At 43.4% G+C, this 22070-nt stretch overlaps 1 protein-coding gene across 5 annotated transcripts in view; it reads left to right on the top strand.

Annotated features, from left to right (window-relative positions):
• Positions 1-11379: 11379 nt before the first annotated feature.
• Positions 11380-22070, top strand: part of Fetub (fetuin B) — a 14960-nt gene continuing 4269 nt past the window's right edge. The window contains exons 1-6 of one of the 5 annotated variants that reach the window (XM_031364651.1): positions 11380-11588; positions 15565-15799; positions 16119-16229; positions 17726-17813; positions 20564-20727; positions 21768-21866. In XM_031364651.1, coding sequence (XP_031220511.1) covers positions 15566-15799; positions 16119-16229; positions 17726-17813; positions 20564-20727; positions 21768-21866 — 696 coding nt within the window. In that variant the 5' untranslated portion in view covers positions 11380-11588; position 15565. Of the gene's footprint in view, positions 11589-12983; positions 13272-15564; positions 15804-16118; positions 16230-17725; positions 17814-20563; positions 20728-21767; positions 21867-22070 lie in introns of those variants that run through there. The other 4 variants (XM_031364650.1, XM_031364654.1, XM_031364652.1 and 1 more) reach the window with 4 other exon arrangements.

Below are 22070 nucleotides of genomic sequence, written 5' to 3' on the forward strand. Positions count from 1 at the left end.
GGTTTCTATTGCTGAGGTAAAACACCATGACCAAAAGCAATATAAGAATTTTGCTTAAATTTCTACATCCCAGTCCATCCTTGAGAACTGGGCAGTGACTCAAGCAGGGCAGGAAGCTGGAGTCAGGAGCTGATACAGAGACCATGGAGGAGTGCTGCCACATACCTGCCTGCTCCCCATGGCTTGCTCAGCCTACTTTATTATAGCTTCCAGGACCACCAGCCCAAGAGTAGCTCTACCCAAAATGAGCCTCACATTTCCACCCCAATCTCTAATTAAGAAATGCACTACAGGCTTGCCCACGAGCCAATCTGGTAGAGACATTTTCTCAACTGAGGTTTCCCTCTTCCAGAATGACTCTAGCTTGTGCTGAGTTGACATAAAACTAGTCAGCTTGCAAAGCATAGTGAATGTTCTTTGAATTGTTATTGTCATCTTTTCAGGACGAACATTCATGGGTAAAATCTGAAACATGCTCAGAGATACTTGGCTGAAGTTGGCACCAATGCACCTAATCTCTTACTGGCAAATGTCTAGAGGGTCTCTCTAGGTAGCCCTGGCTGCCTTGGCACTCACTAGGTAGACCAGCTGGCCTTTAACTCACAGAGATCCACCTGCCTCCTGAGTGCTGGGATTAAAGATCAGCACAACTGGCTAGAAAAATACTTCTTAAAGCTCATTCTATGGAGCCTTTGTGAATGCTGGGAGTGTTTCTAAGCTTACCACATCATAGAGAACAGAAGGACCCTTCTTTATATCACCACCCTTCTTTGTCAGAGCCATCTACCAAGTCCAGATTGGAAAAAAAAAAAAGGAGGGGGGGATTCATATAGTAAACATCCCAGCAGTTCCCAGATGGCCTCTTGATATGGTCTAGAGACATGATAAACATAAGATGTATGTGGCTGCAACTGGGGTACCATGCATACCGTTTTGATAGTAAATTTCTTTAAGAATCAGAAGGACTCAACTCGAGAATGAAGACAAAAGCCAAGTGTAGTAAACTCACAAACCGACTCTTGTTAGCTATCATTATCAAGGGCTAAGTGTGGAATCATGACGGGGCAATTATTGTGATTGGCAGCTTGGACACTCTGCTCAGCATCATCAGCAAAACATGGGAAAGAGGATGCTATGCCACTCCAGCATTTATCATGGCCCTGAGTGATGAGAAATGTTCTGTTCTGTTATCATCTTAAGGCACCACTGTCATATATGGCCCGTAACTGACCACAGCATATTATCACTGCTTTTTTCTTCTCTCTATTTCCCTCTCCCTCTCCCTCTCCCTCTCCTTTTCCCTCTCCTTCTCCCCCTCCCTCCCCCTCCCCCTCCCTCTCTCTCCTCTTAGCCTCACTCTTAGCACCAGTAGTGTAAACACTTTCAGATAATGCTCAAAAGTTACACTTTCCTTGACCCTGGATTTCCTTCAGGCCACAGCCCCTACTCCTCTCCAGCCTTTTAAAGAACAGAATCTATTTTTATGTGTTTTAAAAAATAATCTTCTAAATGCTAGTTTTATTACAATTTGACATCAGAGAAGAGGGAGCCTCGATTGAGAAAATGCCTTCATAAGATTGGACTGTAGGCAAGCTATAGAATCTTTTCTTAATTAGTGATTGTTAGGGGCAAGCCCAGACCACTGTGGATGGCACCATCCCTGGTGTGGTGGTCCTGGGTTCTGTAAGAAAGCAGGCTGAGCCAGCCATGGGGAGTAGTAAGCCAAAAAGCAGCACCCCTCCATGGCCTCTGCATCAGCTCCTGCCTCCAGGTTCCTGACCTGCTAGAGTTCCTGTCCTGACTTCCTTCAATGATGACCAATGATATGGACATGTAAGCCAAATAAATCCTTTCCTCTCCAGGTTGCTTTTAGTCATGGTGTTTCATCATAGCAATAGTAACCCTAATTAGGACATCTACATTCTTGTTTTCAAAAAATATATGATGAATATGGGCTGGAGAGATGGCTCAGTAGTGAAGAGTGCTTACTGCTCTAACCAGAAGACTAGAGTTCAAATCCCAGCACTCACATTAGGTGTCAAAACTGCTTGTAATTCTAGTTCCAAAGAACCCTATATCCCCTTCTGTTCTCCATACACACACACACACACACACACACACACACACACACACACTCATGCATGTACACCCATGCATGCACACACACACGAATAAAATAAAATAATTTAAATTTTTAAAAGATTATAATTTAATTATAATATTTCTCATTTCCTATTCCTCACTTCAAAGCCTCCCACATACCTCTCCCTACTCTCCTTCAAATTCAAGGCCTCTTTTTTTCACTAATTGTTATTGCATACATATATAGATATATAATATATATTATCATTAGATATATAAATTAAATAATATATAGATTTGGCAGCAAATCAGTATTACATGCTTCCTCCTCTATGTAGTCTAGAAGACATTGCCTCCAGAAAATAAAAACTCAGTAACAAAATTAGTTTGCTTAAAACAACTTTTGATAATATATATAGATGATATAAAATTAGTATAAAAATGAGAATTTGCCAATTATAAGGAGACTGGCTCACAGAAAGTTCAGTGCAGTCTTTTAACTAGAAACCAGATGAGCAGAGCGGGCCAGCCTGCAGCCTGGAAGAGCTTTCAAGCCTTTTAACTAGAAACCAGATGAGCAGAGCGGGCCAGCCTGCAGCCTGGAAGAGCTTTCAAGCCTTTAAGCCAGGCTCACTCACAAGTTGTACTTCAACCACAGTGCATTGTTCCAGGCTTGGGAACTTGCCTAGACTGATTCACATATTTTTCTATCAGTTTAATGTCTTACTTCCCTGAAGAATAGAATGTCATATGTCATAAATGCTCCCACGGACTAGAACGATTTGAGATTGATAATACCTATTTTCTCTGTACTTGTAACTTTTGCCCAAGGACAAAACGACATGATCTGTATTTCTTTTGAAATCTTAAGTTTACCTCTTTTGCAGAATCTGTATCAATAAAGAAACATCTTGGTTGCTAGTCAGTTGGAGATGCGGGAATCTTCCAACCATGGTCTATGACTAGTCCATCCATTACTCCCCTCTGCATGATTCTTACCTCCTCTGCTGGAACCTGTCTGACTGCTGGGGCTGGCAGGCAAGTAAAGTCAGTAATGCTTGTTTTGGGTGCATGGCAAACTCTGCTCTCTGAATGAACTTTTAGAGTAATGTATTTATTATCCTATACCTATGATTATACATCAGCATACATGTGATTAATACCACATGCATCATAAGAAAGGGACATGTTCAATAGAACTTCTTACATAACCCAGGTCTTTCAGCTAGAACAGAGAACCATCCTCACTACACCCTTAGTAAGCAGGTTCTTCTAGACATCCTAAGTACCCAAACAGTAACCTTGTGCCCTTGAGTACTCTAACTCAGGGAGCCCCTTGCTCACTTGCACCATATCTGATCCACACCATCGATTTCCTTAATTTAAATAAATGTCCCTTGCCACTATATAAACTGTATGTGCTTCTTCAGTCCATTGGCTTAGACATCAAAAACTGGACACAGCTGGTTCAGACAGCAACCTTCCATAACATTCTGCTAGCAGAATACTGACTTCTAGGCAGCTAGGAGTAGGGTCTTAGAGCCCATGGCCAAAATGATATACCTATTAAAACAAGGCCAGACCTCCTCCAACAAGGCCATACCTCCAAATAGTGCCAGTCCCTGGGCCAAGCATATACAAACCATCACATTCCCCTCCTTGGCCCCCATAGGCTTATTCAAACCAATGAATCTATGGGGGCCATACCGTGCCATAATTTTAAAAGTACATTTAGTCCAACTTCCAAAGTCCCCAGAGTCTATAGCAGTCTCAGCAATGTCAAAAGTCCAAAGTTCAAAGTCTCTTCTGAGATCCATCCAATCACTTAACTGTAATCCCTAAATAAAGACAGGAAACCAGCTGGGCCATCTCCAAACTCTGCGTCTCCATGTCTGATGTCAAAGCAGTCTTCAGATCTCCAACTCCTTTTTCATCTTTGTTGACTGCAACAAACTTCTTTTCCTGGGCTGGTTCCACTCCCTGTTAGCAGCATTCTTCAGGAGATATCCTATGGCTCTGGTACCTCGAAAATCTTGGGAGTCTCCAAGGCAGCTTCAGTGTTACAGCTTCTTGTTTCAGTGTTTGGGATCCACATGTGATCTTCTGTGCTCTTCCAAAGGGCTCTTCAGCTCTGCCCTTGGTAGCACTCTAAGCTCAGGTTGATCCACTCCACTGCTCCTGCTGTTCTTGGTGATCATCCTATGGTACTGGCATCTCCAAACATGGTGTCTTCCACTGCAACTAGGCTTCACCTCTCATAGGCTCTCTGTATGGTGCCAAGCTTCAAATCCTTTGCATGACCCTTTCAGTTCTGGGCTGTTAACTAGAACTGAGTCTGCACCTTCACCAATGGCCTTCCATAGCCTCCAACAGTGCTGAGTCTCAGCTCCTCTTCATGACCCCATCATGCCTTCAAAACCAGTGCCACCTGGGTGACTCTTACACATTACCAAGTCCTGCTGCAGCACAAGGTACAACCTTGGCTATCGCTGGAACACAGCCTCTGTGCTCTCAGAAAACACATCCCAGAAGATTTCATCTCAGTTATGTTGGTCTCTTCTATCACCACTAATTTCTTAGCTCCAGCTAATCAGCATCAATTGTCCCAGTAGTCCCTTCTGTTTTTCACTCTAAAGCCAGAGCCACATGGCCAAAGCTGCAAAGTTCTGTTGCTTGCAGGAGCTACCCTTATTCAATAACCAGCTTTCATTTTTTCCAACTCCCTCTCTGCCTTAAGCTTGGCTTTCCTGGAACTTGCTCGACATTTTCCTTTTTATCTGGCTAGAACGTGAGCTTCCAGGATCCGCCTGTCTCTCCCTGCAACATGCATCTGCAGCCACATTCAGTCTTTCACAGGAGTGCTGAGGATTTGAGTCTTCATGGTTACAAAACAAACTATCTGCGCCACCTCCCTGGACCCTAAAAACCCTTCTGAGTGAAGTTTGGGTTCGGTCCTAGCCCCCTGACTCTTGTTCTCCTGAATCTACAATACTTGTTCTTGCTATGAGCCCTTGAACATGTGATCCATGTGAACTCCCTAGTTCTTCATGGAACTGACTCCTGTTCATTCACAGACTCCAAGTCGTCCAGGAATCCTTGGGAATCCCCACCCTCTGCCCAGCCTCCTCCACCCAGATCAGAGCCAGAGCCTAACCTTTAGACTTTGTTTTGTGGTTAGGCTCAAAAATTATAGTTTCTGCTTCCTATGGCATGGGTATGCTTTTTAAAGCTCTTTTTTTTAAAAAAAATACTTATTGTTATTTTGTGTGTAGGATCTGTGAGCACAGACCTGCATGCCAGGGCATATACATGAAGGTCAGAGGTTAACTTTCAGAATCAGTTCTCTCTCACCACCTTTCTGGGGGCTCACCAGGTTCATGCAGCAAAATGTCTTCTTCTTCTTCTTCTTGTTGTTCTCATGTTGTTTTATTCTTTTGTTTTTTTGAGAAACTTTCTCTGTTGTAGCCCTAGCTGTTATGGAACTCATTCTGTAGACCAGGCTGGCCTTGAACTCAGAAATCTGCCTGGCTCTGCTTCCCAAGTGCAGGGATTAAAGGAGTGCACCACCACTGCCTGGCATAGCAAAGTGTTTTGCTCACTGAGACATCTTGCCAGTAGGACAAGCTCTTTGGTTCTTCATCCTTAGCACGCAGCACAGGGCCTGTCACAAGCTGATGCTTCACTCTACTGAGAATGTCGGACCTTACTCACATGGAGGAACGCCCATCTTATCCCTCAGAATCCAAATCCATCGCCCAAGGAAGAGCCCCACATGTGACGCTTAACAGCCCCTCCTGGTCATTGCACACGAGAAAGGTTTCTGTTTACTGTGCTAGCAGCATTCCGGTGATGCTTGTTGCTGGTAACTCACTCACTGCTATTGTGGGCTTTTGTGTCCTTACAATCTTTCTGGAGAGACACTGTCCTCCAACCAGCACATTCAGCCTTGTCCACAGCTCCTCCCACCCCCATGCACATGAAACAAATAGGTAAGGGGCAACATTTGGGATATAAATAAATAAAATGATTAATTAAAAAATAAAAAAAATGGAATATTTTACAATTCTCAAAAAAAATTAAGTTAAAAAATTATACACACCATTCATATTTACACAAGACCATGTAGACAGCACATGCCTGGTGAATAGAAACAGAAAAAGTATTTATGCTGGAGATTGCCTCTCACCCAGTTGCTCCCCCTTGAGTCACATATACTAAGACAATAACAAAGACAAAGACACAACAATTAAACAGATTTATCTACAAGGATGTTAACTGAAGTGATGCTTACCAAAGTAAGAAAAAAAAAATTAGAAACAATCTAAATGTCTTACAAAGAGAGTTCTGGTTTGGATAATTGCATCAACTGTCCAAAAGCTTCCATGTAGAAATTAAAAATTAAACTATAGAAATGGATTTATTTGTATGTTAGTTATTCATAATCCACTGTTGGCTTTATAATCAGTCTATAATGCAAAATTATAGTATCATATTACTTTTATATAAAAGGGGCCTGGTATGTGCATAGGAGATACTGAACAATTATTTACCAAGCAGTGCAGGGGCAGGCCTGTTTTCCAGCTGCTTGCAGATTTTCTGTGTTTCTAATAGCACACAAATCACACTGCTGATAATCTTCTAATGAGAAGAAAAGTTTGGATAACTTCAAGTGAGTTCCTTACCCAAGTCATTTATAGGTGTAGATATTTTTGGACAAAGAGCAAGCAAGCAAGAAAAAAACTATTAAATGTCACTATTCACTAAGCACGAATTGTCTGCATGGTCTGGTATAAATATGAATTGTACATATATTTTTAACTTGATTTTTTTCTTAAATTACATTTTTACTTATTTGTTCCATGTGCACAGGGGTGGGAGGAGCTGTGTGTAAGGCAGGGTGTAACGGTCCTAGGACAATATGTGGCATAATTCTCTCCTTCTGTGGCAGATTCTGGAGGCTAAACCCAATCAGACTCAGCGGCAAGCTCCTTTACCCACTGGGCCATCTCACTAGCTTCTACATTTTCACTGATGAGAAAAACAGGTAAGAGAAAAAAAATTCCTGCTCCTCAAGTCAAAGAGAGAATATCAAATTCCATGTAACAGGTCAACCATCTGTAAGCCCTCTGGCTGCTCTTCCCAACAGAGCATCCCTCCAGGTACCCTCCTCCTACTAGGACCCTCCCATGCAGGCCAGCATGATAGGGATGAAAGCAAGCCAGTCCCCGAGATCATTGTCCTCTGACATACACTAGAGGCCAGTGATCCTTGAATCCAGGAAACCAGATCAAAGCCATGGGGAGTTTGCCCTTTTAGTTAAAAAGGTGTTTGCCTGAGGATTGACCAACAAGACCCGTGATGACCAAGAACAATAAACACCATGTACAGGCTGTGAAGCACACTGGGTTGGGGATTCTTGGCTGGATATGTGCTCTTAGACCAATGTCGGATTTCTCAAGACTTTGGCTACATCATTTCAAGAAAGTATGCTTTTGCCGGTGGTGGTGGCACATGCCTTTAATCCCAACACTTGGGAGGTAGAGGTAGGAGGATTTCTGAGTTCAAGGCCAGCCTAGTCTACAGAGTGAGTTCTACGACAGCCAAGGCTACACAGAGAAACTCTGTCTTGAAAAAACAAACAAAAAAAACAAAAACAAAAAAAAGTAAGCCTTGGCCTACTGACTCTCTGAGGGTCTGTCAACCTATAACCTCATGATCCTGGTCAAATGTGGATCATATTACAGGTATGAAATCAGAGGGATGGAAGCATACATTTTTTAATGTCCAAAAGGTCTCATGTCACCAACCATCAGAGGGAGGGAGAGGTTCTTATCTCCAAGAGGAGGAAACTGGTTCTCAGAAAGAAATAGTTAGACTTTTGAGTAGCTTTCTTCATGGACTCTCAATGATTCGTCTCATTTTCCCTCTCTCCCTCCTTCCCTTTCTCTCCAGCCTATACACGTCCTTAAATATCCATGTGAGTATATTGTCATGTTTCCCAGGAAATTTATTAGGGTAAATTGGTATTTTCTCTGACAAAGAGGCTAAAGCTGGCACACTGTCTTCCCATGACAGTCACGTGGGCCTGCTCAACTCAGCCACAAGGCCTTTAGCCTGGCTCAGGAGTTGGGCAACCAATGCCTTCCCAAAGGGGAATTCCTTTCTATTTTAAGGTTTTTTTTTCTTTTTTTCTTTTTTTTTTTTTTTTAGTATGTATTGATGTTTTGCTTGCATATATGTCTGTGTACTGTGTGTGCAGTGCTCATGGGGGCCAAAAAAGGAGGTCAGATGCCCCAGAACTTGACAGGGAATGCAGAGAGCTCACCCATTCTGTCTAAGTCCACAGCAGGAGTCTCCTGCTTTTCCTCTACTCTGCCAAGCTGCCCTGGGTTGTGACCTCCCACCTTATGTTTTCTCAACCACACTTACTCCTGTCTCTCATATATGCTCTCATAGCATAGCTCAAGCACGTGCTTGCACTGGTACATGCATGCACACGCACACACACACACACACACACACACACACACACACAGAGGCTTAAATGTCTGAACACTTGGTCCCCAGTTTGTGGCACTGTTTGAAGAGAGTGATCTTGCAAGAGGAAGCCAGTCATTGAGAACGAACTCTGAGGTTATACAGTCACTTCCGACTTCTCGTTCTCTCTCTCTCTCTCTCTCTCTCTCTCTCTCTCTCTCTCTCTCTCTCTCCCTCCCTCTCTGTTTCATGTTTGCAGCTATGAGTGCACAGCTTCCTGTCTCCCTGCCATGAAGGATTTCTTATCCCCCTGAAACAAAATAAGTTCTTTCTTATTAAGTCACTTTTAGTTACAGAGCTTTAACATGACAACATAGAGGTAACTGATACACTTACCCTTATTTATGTACATATATGTAAGCAAATATATGTGTGGATGCACATTAATATACCTTTGTTTTGTAGAACATCCTTCAAACCAATCACCTCCCCCAGAGTACCACCAAAAGAGAAAAAGAAAGATGCCTTGCCCTTGTTGATACGTTATATCGGAAAGCCTATACAATCAATTTCTCCCAATATCAATGCTTTAATATTGATCATTTGATTAATGTGGTGTCCTCTTGGTTTTGCTGTTTCACAATTACATTTTCCCCCATCAAAATTAAGAAATAATCTGTGTGGCTCAGCAGTTAAGGGCAAGTAATGCAGAGAACCAGAGTTCCGTTCCGAGCACCTGCACTGGACAGTTCACTCTCAAATGCTTGCAACTCCAGTTCTAGGAGATCTGATGCCCTCTTCTGGCCTCCAAGAGCACTACACTCACAAGTGCACACACACACACACACACACACACACACACTTCTTCACAAAAACCAAAAGGAGTTCTATGTGAGGAGATAGTTAAGAGACTCTGTAGGCAATCTGTTCTGCATCAGATTTTGCTTTCTGTGTTTAACAGATGTTGGTGATTCCTGCCTGGATTATTTATTACAATAGTGGCTACAAAATGATGTCTTTAAAATGCCATTGACTATATACTAAAGGATTTATGAGCCACTCCTTTTTCAGTTTACTATAGTATATTACCAACATTATTTATTTTTATGCTCATGTTGTCCAAGAGTTGACAGTGGCTTCCCTTCAAGTGTGTTCTTTTATAGAAACTTACCCTGAGTACCTCCTTACTTTCTGCACAAGGCCAGCTTATACTCTCCATTTTCTCAGAATCAACCATGTCAAAGAGCCTGGTTTCTAATAAAGACTGGGATTGAACTGGCTTTGGTGACACACATGTGCCTTTGATACCAGCATTCGGGAGACTGAGACAGGCAGATATCCATGAGTTCAAGGTCACCCTAGTCTACATAGTAAGTTCCAGGACACCCAAGCCTATGTAGAAAGACCCTATCTTAAAAACAAGAATTAAAAAAAGACTAGAATTGAAAAACCAGGTTCAGCTCTGGGTGAGCTTGTTGGACTATAGTCTCTGTGCTTGTAGGCCTTCTCAGATGGCTTAGGATTAAAGGCTTAGGAGGAAAGAATAATCATCTCCAATGGGCCTGAGTCAAATTCTGAATTCTCTTGCTACCTCTAGTACCAACCCCAAACCCTGGAGTTTCCTCATTCTTTCTCACGCATTCCTCCGCAGTGAGAACCTTCTTCCCAGCACAAGTTTCCTCAACATCATAATACATGCAAATAGCCTTTTAGAATTGCTATACCCATTCCACCATGGAAAAGCAAAATATTCCATACTTACCATTTGTCTTTTAGGCTGTTGTGTGGTCAAAGAACTGCATTCAAGAAGAACTGCATCCGAAGGATGCATTGTGGTTTTATTTCTTCTGCTGTGTCCAGGTTTCATCTGAAACACAAGCTCATTTCTTTTTTGTACCCATTTAATGTTGTCCCCCCACCCCAACACTCAACTTTAATTAATTTTGCAGTTCTGAACACGGCCAACAGTAGCAGTGTTCTAAACCTCAAAACGATACAAAAAGGAATACTCAGAAAATCCTGATGATTTTTAAGGAGTTGACATTGGTTTCTTAGTTGTGCTTTGAACATTCTCTGGGTCACTGCTAGGTGTACCCGCCCCCAGTAGGATTTCCTGGCCCTTCTAGTCATTACCCCTCTGCCCCCAGGTACCACTTGACTGCAAACCTTACCATGTTCCTTCATTTCCGCCAGCAGGCAAGCGAACTGAGCTTCTGCCACAAGTATGCCTGAGCCGGGGCCCTTGCGTGAGAACCCAGCTGGCCAGATCGGCATCTGATGATTTCACAGCTATTGTCATACGGGATTAGAAAAGATACCTGCTTTGTGGTAACACAGCTATCAAACGGGATGACTAGACCTTTGGGACATCCGCACTCCTCGCCATTCCACGTGAATGCCCTGGATGTACCCGTGCCCGGCCTGCTGCTGGCAGCCAGAGAGCCTTTCTGGGTCACTGTGTGTACAGTAATGATTATAGTGAGATTCAGCAATAAAGCCACCTACTGAGTGAGAGCCATGGGAATCAGCAGCTCTGGGTGGAGAAGGCCCTGTGCACGGAAGCCACACCCTAGGGGTGGGACCCAAAGTTCTGGCAAAGCATTGGGAAAAGCCCAGGCAGAAACAAAGTGCTGGGTGGCTCCTTGGAAAGACACGGAACCTAATTAGAGCTTATTCTCTCTAGGACCTTCCTCTAATTCATATTTAGGGTGTATGCAAGCCCCGAAACCCAGCTGAGCAGCATATTATTCCTGGAGTTCTGAATGATGGCGCAGCCTATGTTTGTAAGATATAAAAGGGCAATCAGAGGGAGAAGCTGCCATCATCCTTTGCAGGTCCATTGGGAACACCTGGAGAGGATCCCTCCAGTTTGTCAATTAACAAACAAGCTCCTTGTTTATACATCAGTTGCTCCTGTGAGTTGGCCTCTTGGCCCAAGCGACTCTGGGTCCTCTGGAAAGCCTGGTTATCAGAGCTGCAGGGCTGGGCCCCATCTTCCGTGCTGCTTCCTTTCTTAGATCTACGGGACTGTGAGTATGTGACATGTGTGGATATCTTTCCTGACCCCTTCTTTCTGTTTAGACTCTTTGGGGGGAAGTACAGAGGTCAAATCCATAACCAAGTACAGTTCACTGATCCTCACACAGCCCAAGTGTGTGTGGAAAACGCTTCCTGTGTTCGCATTGGTGAGTACCGAACTGGAATTAAACCCATGCCTATGTGAACCCAGCGTCCGTACTATTGGCCTCTCCACAACAAGGACTTTTACGGGAAATCCCACTTGTGATGCAAGAGGATCGATCATGTTCCCCCAGGAGTATGGTGGATCTATCTGTGTGCGTTAAACAGTCTAAACTTTTTTCATATGTTGCTGAAATATGATTAAAGTTCCACAGAGCCAGGTTCTAGGAGCAGCAGCTGCTGGAGATAGAATGATGCAGAGACAGGGTGCCCTCCCATCAGGGCTAAAAGGGCCCTTAGCAATCGCATGGTTGGAAGCTCTACAGATGAGGAAAACGGGCTTATGTGCTACACCACTAGCCTAGCTCACGCGGACAAGGGCCAAAGCAGGATCAAGGTCAAAGTCCAGTTTACCATGTGGTTTAGCATCCTTTTACCCCGTTTGCATCTGCCTTTCACTAAAGTTGCACCAATGGCTTCTACCTAGGTGTACTGAGTACATTTCCTCAGGCATCGGACACTCCAATCAAGACCCCCACGAAGGTGTGTTGACTGCTGGCTAAAAAACGAATCTCTGTTGAACCTCAGAGTTCGAATATCTGATTTTTTTTCAATTGATAAAGGAAAACTTAAGCACATTTAAATTTAAAAAATTTTTAAAGCATTCATCAATTTATGAGTCCAGGATTGTGGGAGGGTAAACTTGTACAATGTAGCTTTAGAAACAAGGGAAGCTAAATGAATTTTATTGATTAGAGTGGAAAGCTCCTGTCTAGATATTATTTATTTATTTATTTATTTATTTATTTATTTATTTGGTAGAGATTTAAATTCCAGAGCCTCCCCAATCTAATGATCTCCCAATTGCTGTTGCTTTTCTTAAAGTAACCATTTCTGGCTTCAATACTCATTTTTCTTGAATTATTCCCATTTGAAAACACAATCAAGAGACCACTTCTATAGAACTGTAATCTTCAGATTTGGGTCTCATAAATCAATCTTTACTAACAACTTGTTTACTTAAAAATAAAAAGTGGGTGTGGCTTCTTATTAACGTGGTCCATCCTGTGCCACTGTCACAGAATCCTTCTCACCCTTCCTGAGCCCGGGAGGTCCACTGGGGATAGCCTTTTTGCTATGTCACACTTGAGCAGGAGGCAGGAGATGGGAGGAAGAACTCTGCCTAACAAATTTACTCACCTGACATGGCCATGCTGCCCTCCTGAGAACAGAGCCCTTGGGGCTTAATCTCCTTTTTAAAGGCACCACCTCTCCACCGGTTTCATAAGTGTTTGTTTTCTAACATCTGAACTTTGGGAACGTGTTCAAAGCACATCAGTCTTGCTAAGCTCTTGATTCCGGACAGCCTACCTGGATTCCTGGCACTGCACGGGTTGCTCAATAAGAACCTTTGAGTTACAGGTAGCTGTATTACGCAACATCTAACAACGTCTAGCCTTCTGCACCAATAGTTTCTGGTGCAGGGTCATGATTAGTGCACTTGAGAGATTTGGCAGTGTGGCTTACAGCAGGTAAGTGGCTCCTCCACCTTGGTTGGTTGGTAGCTGAAAGAGTAGTTCACACAGTGTTCTAATCATCTGTGTGGTGACAAAAATATTTTTACATTTATTTGTTTATTTATTTAGTTTTGTGTGGAGGTGAGGTGGGTGGGATGCGTGGGTCGGAGTGCAGATGTGGAGGTCAGAGGACAACCTTCAGAAGTCAGTTCTTCCCTTTCACTGTGAAGGTCTCAGGAGTTATACTCAGGTCATCGGGCTTGACAGCAAGCTTTGATGAAAATCTTCTAAAAGGGAAGGCTCCTGTCCTGTTTCTTGCATTGATTCATTCAGGATTTTTACCCTTTCTGAACCCCCATATTCTCCCCTGGTTGGACTTGCTAAGTCTTCTTTATAGTTTTCAGTGAGTGTCTATACTACCACCAAGTTAGTGAGCGAATGCTATTACCTAGTTGTCTATGAGAAGCTATCAAATGGGGTAGGGGAAAGGGATCTGTGCTCTGCTCCACTATAACACAATTAAAATTATCATAGTAAATTTAAGTTATTTAGAAAGCTTATCATAAAATTAATTTTTTCTTAGTAACAGCAATGTTAGCTGAAAACATAAGTCAGCATATTGAAGTTTAATATATAATCAATGTTGTAAGTAAATTTAGGAACTTTAGCAATGCTAACTGCCGCCTTTTGCTTGGTTCACTCACATCAGCCATAGCTTATTGCATGTCAGATTTTCATGTAGACCAGAGGGACATTTCTTTCCATCCAGAATACTTGGTCCCTCTCACCAGGTTCCTGTGAAAAAGTCTCACAGGCTGGCATTCTTATTTATGAACATAGACATCCCTAAAACACATTTGTGGATCAACAGTAAGCACTACTCAGGAAAGCTCTTATGTTCTCTAGTAGCTGTAGGGAACTGTGTTTGAAATAGCCTTGACCCCAAAGCTTTGGAGTCTTTAGGATACTCTGTGTATTGAGGGCCTACCAGATGGGTACCTGCGGATACAGCAGAACCTCCATCTATTGAACACAGAAGGCCTGGGCAGGGGTGGAGATGGAGGTCCGGAGTAAGGTGTGGGGACTACTCTGTAGGCTCCCTTCCTGACTCGGGCCTTTGCTTTCATTGTTAATCTCTCTCTCTCTCTCTCTCTCTCTCTCTCTCTCTCTCTCTCTCTCTCTCTCTCTGAGTGTGTGTGTGTGTGTGTGTGTGTGTTTGAAGTAGAAACACTTTTTAAAATAAACTGGCCTGTGGATGTAGCTCAGAAGTAGAATGTTTGTCTGGTGTAAATGAGGTTTGATTCTTGACATCCTATACACAATGTGTGTGTGTGTGCGCGCGCACACGCGCGCCATTTGTGGTGGTAGATACTCGTAATCCCAGGAATTTGAGCGGCTGAAGCAGGGTTGCAAGTTCCAAGCCAGACCAGGAAACTTTAATGAGTCCTTGTCTCAAAATAAAAATCAGTGTGATGTAGCTCTATGAAAGCACTTTCCCAGCACATATGGGGCCCAGTCCTAGAGGGAAAGGAGTTTTGAAAGATACTTTATTTTGTAGCCAGATATGATGATATGCACCTGTAGTCCCAGTAGATGCAAGAGGATTTTGAGTTCAAGGCCATCTGCAGCTACTGAACATGTTTAAGGCCCTGTCAAACAAATTAAATTGCTTTTCCTATATCCCTAATAAGCAGAATCGTCCTGGGCTCTAAATTGAAGCTCAGAAAGAGAGGCAAGAACCATGATCAGTCTTGATGGCCATCATTATCATTCTCTTGACGGTATCAGGTTTTGGTCTCTTGATGAATTTACCTTTAGGTGCACAAAAAGAAGAATAGACCTACAGTGTGTTAGGAGAACTTTTGGGTTCTCATTCGCTTCCCCACCTTAAATATAATTTTGAGATGAAGCGTTTCCTGTCTGATACAGGAACTAGAAAGGGACCTTTTTGAGGCATGCTTGCATTCAGGTTGCATTAGGATTCTCATCTGGACAGGACAGAAACCCAGACTCCCATGTCTTGATCAAACATTTGCTATAATTGCTGGGAAAGAGTTAGGAAACTTCGATTTATTTACATGAACGGCATGCTCCGGATACAAGGTTAGAACACTGACAAATCCTATCCAAAATATTGACTCAGAAAATGCCGTGTTCAAATAAAGGTGACCTCAGGACATAGTGCTTTAAGTCACATTCAGCTATTCTGATTGCCATTATAAAGTTGCTCAGGTCAACCTTGAGGTCCTATGGCAGGGCCCATCCTGGCAGCTCTCTACCAACACATCCTGGATCTTGTTCCCCACAGAATGGGTCTGCTCCGACTTCTGGCGCTCTGCACCCTGGCTGCATGCTGCGTGGCCCGCTCTCCCCCAGCCCCACCCCTGCCACCAGGCCCCTTCTCACCTCTGCATCCCCTGGGCTGTAACGACTCTCAAGTGCTGGCAGTTGCAGGTTTTGCCCTGCAGAACATCAACAGAGACCAAAAGGATGGCTATATGTTGAGCCTTAACAGAGTGCATGATGTTCGAGAGCACTACCAGGCAAGTGACAGGCTTTGGGGCAGCATTTGGGCAGGCTGCAGGTTGCCAGGGGGTGGCAACTTAGGGCTACTTGTCAACAGGTACTTTCCGGCCTGGAAACACAATACTCTGCCATCATCAGCAGGTGTGGTATGACACCCTTGCTGTCCATAGGAATGGTGACAAGAGTGATCCTCCTCTGTCCCACATCCAGGTGTCAGGAGTGTAGAAGAGCATGTATCACACACATGAGCTTACATTCTCCCAGGAAAATGCTATTGGTCCAGTTGTCCTGGAATTGTTTCATGTGGGATGTGGTATTTCTCTAACCCTATCATAGGAGGACATGGGATCTCTGTTCTACCTCACGTTGGATGTCTTAGAGACGGACTGCCACGTGCTCAGCAAGAAGGCACAGAAGGACTGCAATCCGAGGATTTTCTATGAGTCGGTGAGTGCTTGTTCCCAGGGCCCTGCTCAGTGTCTACCATCTGTTCAGTTTCATCTTCATTATCTCCCAGGCAACAGACCAGTGTGCCAATTCTAATACTGGAGGCAGAGCCAAGTTTAGTCAGGGTAGGGAGGGTTCCTATGACCGGAGCCTTGCAGACTAGATTTGAAAAGTTCCCCCCAAATTATTTTCCACCCAAAGATTCTTTGGCAGCTGAGCCAATGTTTATAGTCTCAGGGTAGGGAGAGAGAATGAACTTCTCATGTTTGAGGAAGTTAGGTAGACAGCAGAAATAATGGAGGATAGCTTGTTTTCGTTTGAATGAATATCCATATGAGGCTTTCAGATAGGAAAGAGGATGGCTTCCAGTGTGGATACTATCAGGGACTTCCTGGGCATAAAACCAAATGGCCTCAGAATTCATCCTTTCTCCTTATTAAAAAAAAATCATTTTATTTTTCTATATGTGTGGTTGCCTTCTGTGCATGTATGTGTGTGCACCATGTTCATGTAGTGCCCACAGAGATCAGAGGGTGGCGTTAAGACCCACCCTCCCACCCCCCATCCCAGTCTCCAACTCCCAAAACTGGAGTTCCAGTGGGGGTACTGAGCTCCAACTCGGGTTCTCTAGAAGAACAGCAAGGGTCTTAGCCACTAAGCCATCTCTCTGGCCTTGAGCTAGCTCGGCCTTTCAAAATGGCCACTGGCAAGACTTGAAACCAGTGCAGTCAGTTTCCACCTGACTCTCAGGGATTCTGGGATCTCTTCCACTCACTGATGCCTGGAAGATGTGTGGTGATATCATGGAAGACAAGGTGAGATCTTCAGTGGTTTCAAGTAAACTTTTTGATCAAGATCACCTTTTGGAATTATTTGACCAAACATGCCAATTTGCACCTGTTTTTTAAAAAACAAAACAAACAAACAAAACAAATAGTCTGTGTGCCTTCTTGTTATAGTTGGTTTAGTGATACGGGCCACTCACAGAGAGATGTATGCTTATTCGGGGGCACACAGGGTAGGAGTTTATTTCACATGTAATTTCAAACTTGAAGTTCCTGACCAGGGGATTTTGTTCTGGGCTTGATTTGGAGCCCCACGTCTCCCTGTACTTGTCTCTGACCTTGCCACCTCCTACCTGTGAGTCCTGAGTGCCCATGTTCACTGGCATCAGGATAAAACAAGGACATGCCATGCTGACATGACCGTGGAGCATGGAAATGGAAAGCAGATTGTGGTGCATTTCTGTGGTTAGAACTTGGCGATCCACAGCTGAGTGGGAGGAGCCTGAGAAGGTAGCTGTGACCAGGAAAAGGTGAGAGAGTCTGATGCTAAACAGGAGTTCTTCCCACTCCAAACACAGAAGTGGATTTTAAGTTTCTCATTACATTAAAATAAAATTCTACTTGGGGGAAGGGGTGGTGTTTAACCCCATGGTTCTCGGCAGCGTGTCATCCCATCGAGTGTATTTATTCTTTGTTTTTTTTTTTCCCTAGGTTTATGGCCAGTGCAAAGCAATGTTTCACATTAACAAGCCAAGAAGAGTTCTCTATTTAGCTGCTTACAACTGTACACTTCGCCCAGGTAAATGTCAAGAGGGTTTTGTACCTCTTGACATCAAAAAAACAGAAAAGAGAATTTAACTAGGGCCTTTGACAAGTTGACAAGCAATTTCTCCTCTCTTCCTCTGTATTCATCACAGCACTGCATAATATTCCATCACTGCCTCTCTACTGACATTCACTACATACTCCTCCTCCCAGGGGACAGCCTTCCTAAACCACTCTGAGAGCTCTGTCCTGCTCCAGATCCTAAGTGCTCATTCTTCTGTGAGTGGCACAATGGCAACAGCTGGTCCCTGGATCCTTTCTGTCCTGACATCCTTCCAGCTGGCTGCCGTGTTGTTAGAACACACACTGCACTTTCCCATGTCTGCTCTTGTTCAAACCTCTCCCTCTGCCATATGCCCTTGATGGCCTATGTTGCAAAACTCATAACCATTAAAAAAAAAAAAATCCCCATGATGTTTTCAAGATGCTCTTTACTCAAGAAAGAAGTGGTACTTTCCCGATGTAATTTTTTTTTTCACTTTGGCTAGAACACTCATAAAATGTAGAACAAAACATGCACAACCTTGATTTATAGTCTTATATCTTCTACCATATGAGATACATGTCCCTCTCCCCCAGTTAAAGACTTCCTAATTTATATCTAGTTTTGGAAGTCATTACCATTGCTGAATAACAGGGAAGAATAAGGCTGGGATGAATGGACCACTGAAATAAGCGTGTGCACTCCTCCTTCCGGAGCCTGCTTTTTGCAAGAGAGGGTCTTGGAAAGGTGGGCCCATTGCCCGGGAAAATGGGAAGTGCTTACCTAACAGCTGTGCTTCCTCACTGTGAAGACAGGGCCAGCCTGAAATCAATCTGGGGACTTCTGAAAATGGTGGCAATGATCCCACAGGTGTCAGGAGTTGGTGATGGGGAGGCACAGTGGCAGGCTCTGGGCACAGCTTTCCCCCATCTTCCTCCACCCCCAACCATTCATTAGGGGAGACAATGGATTTTCCCTGAAAACACCCCAGGGCAAATTCCCTGGCTTGATAATCACACATTTGCCCTCTCCAGCTCCTCCTGTCATGGTGTCATCTACTGGTTAGTCAGTCTGTGCTAGGTTTATTCTTGGTGCTGAGCACCAAGGCACAGGAGTAACTCACTGCAATAATGAAGTGCCAGCCTTTCAAAGGCCCTTGTCTATGGGAACAGTAGTGAGAAAGGACCTGGAGCTAGGGAGGGGACTGATGTGTCCACTGTTTTGACACAGAAATACAATGCTGTCATCTGTCAAGTTCACACTTGAGAACTGTGTAATCATGTTCCAAAAAAAAAAAAAAACTCATGTTTTAAGAATATTTGTAATTCCATGCTAGGCCACATTCTTTGCAGTCTTTGACACTGTGTTGTCCACAGACTACTGGTTGGGTATGCCCCATGTGTTCTAAACAAAAATTTTTTTTTATTTTTTTTATTTTTTTATGTATTGTCCTTGTCATTTTGATATGTGTTCCTTCCACACCTAATTGTTTGGTTTTTTTGTTTTTTTTTTCTTTGTAAACTGGTATAACTTTTTTTTCTTTATTATTAGATATTTTCTTTATTTACATGTAAATTTCTCCATTCCCAGTTTCCCCTCCAAAAAACAAAGAAACAAACAAAAACAACAAAAACAAACCCCTGTTGCTTCCCCCCTCCCCATGCCTACCACTCCACCATCTCCCACTTATTGGCCCTGACATTCCCCTACACTGGGGCACAGAACCTTCACAGGGCTAAGCTCCTCTCCTCCTATTGATGATCAAATTGCAATCCTCTACTATACACATGCTGCCAGAACAATCAGACCCCTCCATGTACGGTCCTTGGTTGGTGGTTGAGACCCTGGGAGCTCTGAAGGTACTAGTTAGTTCATATTGTTGTTCATCCTAAGGTGCTGCAAACCCCTCAGCTCCATTGGTCCTTTCTCTAACTCCTTCACTGGGGACCCTGTACTCAGTTCAATGGATGGTTGTGAGCCTCTATATCTGTATTATTCAGGTACTGTCAGAGCCTCTCAGGAGATAGCTATATTTAGGCTGGCTTGCCCTTCCTTCCGTCTCTGCTCCATAGTTAATCTCTGCAACTCCTTCCTTGGGTATTTGGTTCCCCTTTTTAAGAAGGAATGCACTGTCCACCTTTTGGTCTTCCTTCTTCTTGGGTTCCTTGTGGTTTGTGGGTTGTTCTTCCTGTATTCTAAACTTCTGGGCTAATAACCACTTATCAGAGAGTGCATACCGTCTACAACAAAATTCTTATAGTAAATAAGTCCATCAGAGGACAAAGCTATCTCATTTTGATTTCTTTTTAATTACAAAAGGAATAGTGCTTAGAGACTAGACATTAGCTCAGGTGGTAGAGTGCCAAGCATGCATGAAGGCCCACTTGAATGCTAGCACCATAGAAGCCAAGCATGATGACACATGCCTGGAAGCCTGGTCCCTGATAAGAAGATCAGGAGTTAAATGTCCTTGTGCTTACATAGGCCAGCCTGGATACACGAGGCCTTGTCTCGTGAAGGAAGGAAGGAAGGTAGGTAGGAAAGAAAGGGAATAAAAATCAAGCACCACTTCTGCTGTCATATTGCCAACAACTAAATGCTTTCTAAGAAAAATGTCTTTCTCACTGAGTCCTTGCCAGTACTGGATATTATTATTTTAGCTCAGTCTTTGGCTCTGTATGATTATGACTATTATTAGGACTGAAAATGAATAATATTTATAAACTATTCTCATCAATAAGTTTCTAAAAGAGAGACTCATAGGATGTGCCCGGACTGCCCAAGCCCCATTGACGTGTCAAGCCCCAGTGTTCTCGAAGCTGCCACGGAATCGCTTGCGAAGTTCAACAGTAAGAGCCCCTCAAAACAATATGTACTCTTCAAAGTCACCAAGGCCAGGACCCAGGTAAACCTAAGATGCCCAGACGTAACTGCAGGGTCTTAGGCTGGGGGGAGGCTGTCTAGGCATTCTGTCTGCCTAGGACCAGAGATCTTTCCCTGCATCCCCATTTCTAGGAGATCCGCTGTACATTCAGTCATTGTTACAGCTTTGGCTATTCCTTGGAACTTGTAGAAGTAGCAGGTGACTTGACTTTCTTAAGGCAAGGAGATCATTCCTAGTCTCATGTGAGCTTGGGGTGAAATAGGTGCAGTATTTTTCTGACTGATTATGGATCCTTAAGCAAAACACCTTTTGCTTCACTAAGGCCTGGGGTAGGCGTTGAGCTTTATGAGTTGTGGAATAGGAGATTCATTTATATTTCAATTGTGTGGGTAGCTCTTGTATGTAAATAAAACTAAAAGCAAATCTTTATAAAAATAAATAAATAAATAAGCGGGGCTGGAGAGATGGCTCAGCAGTTAAGAGCACTACCTGCTCTTCCAGAGGTCCTGAGTTCAACCACATGGTGGCTCACAACCATCTGTAATGGGATACGATGTCCTCTTCTGGTGCATCTGAAGACAGCTACAGTGTACTCATCATATAAAATAAATAAATAAATAATAGATAAATAAATATCTTTTAAAAAAAAAAAGCAAACCAAGAAAACTACTTAAGGTGCCCTTCACATCTTTAACAGGGAAAGGCACTGATTTTATGTTTTTTTTCTTTTAATTTCATTTTATGTGCATTTGTATTTTGTCTATGTGAGGGTATGAGATCCCCTTGAACTGGTGTTATGCACAGTGGTAGGTGCCGGGAATTGAACCCAGGTCCTCTGGAAGAACAGCCAGTGCTCTTAGCCACTGACCCATCTCTCCAGCCCTGATTCATATTTTCTAACTAGCAGAATTATTGACGTGGTCTTGCGCCTGTGGGGGCTTTAGGAGCATTGAACTTGGGTGTTGACAGTACCTCAGAATCAGTTCTATATAAGGACTGTTGTCAATCCTGAGTTTCCCCTGGGGTAAGATTTTAATGTCTTAACTCCTATTTCATGACAGTGGGTGGGTGGCCCTTCTTACTACGTGGAATATTTGATTAAAGAGGCACCGTGCACCCAGTCCCAGGCCAGCTGTTCACTGCAGTCCTCTGACTCTGAGGTGAGTGTTCTTGACTGACTGTACAATCTATATGCGTTAACAGGTCATCAGCACTTGTTGAGTGCAAATTCCCCTGTGGGTGTCCCAAATCATGTGATGCTTTTCCTTCCCCCAAGCAGTTAGAAACTGGGCAGGTCTTGATGCAGTCAGTGATAGGATTTATTTGATTCTAAGTGTGGTTTTCATCATCAATGTAATATGATT

The sequence above is a fragment of the Mastomys coucha genome, unplaced genomic scaffold (genome assembly GCF_008632895.1).
Source record: "Mastomys coucha isolate ucsf_1 unplaced genomic scaffold, UCSF_Mcou_1 pScaffold12, whole genome shotgun sequence".
In the NCBI taxonomy this organism is placed as follows: domain Eukaryota; kingdom Metazoa; phylum Chordata; class Mammalia; order Rodentia; family Muridae; genus Mastomys; species Mastomys coucha.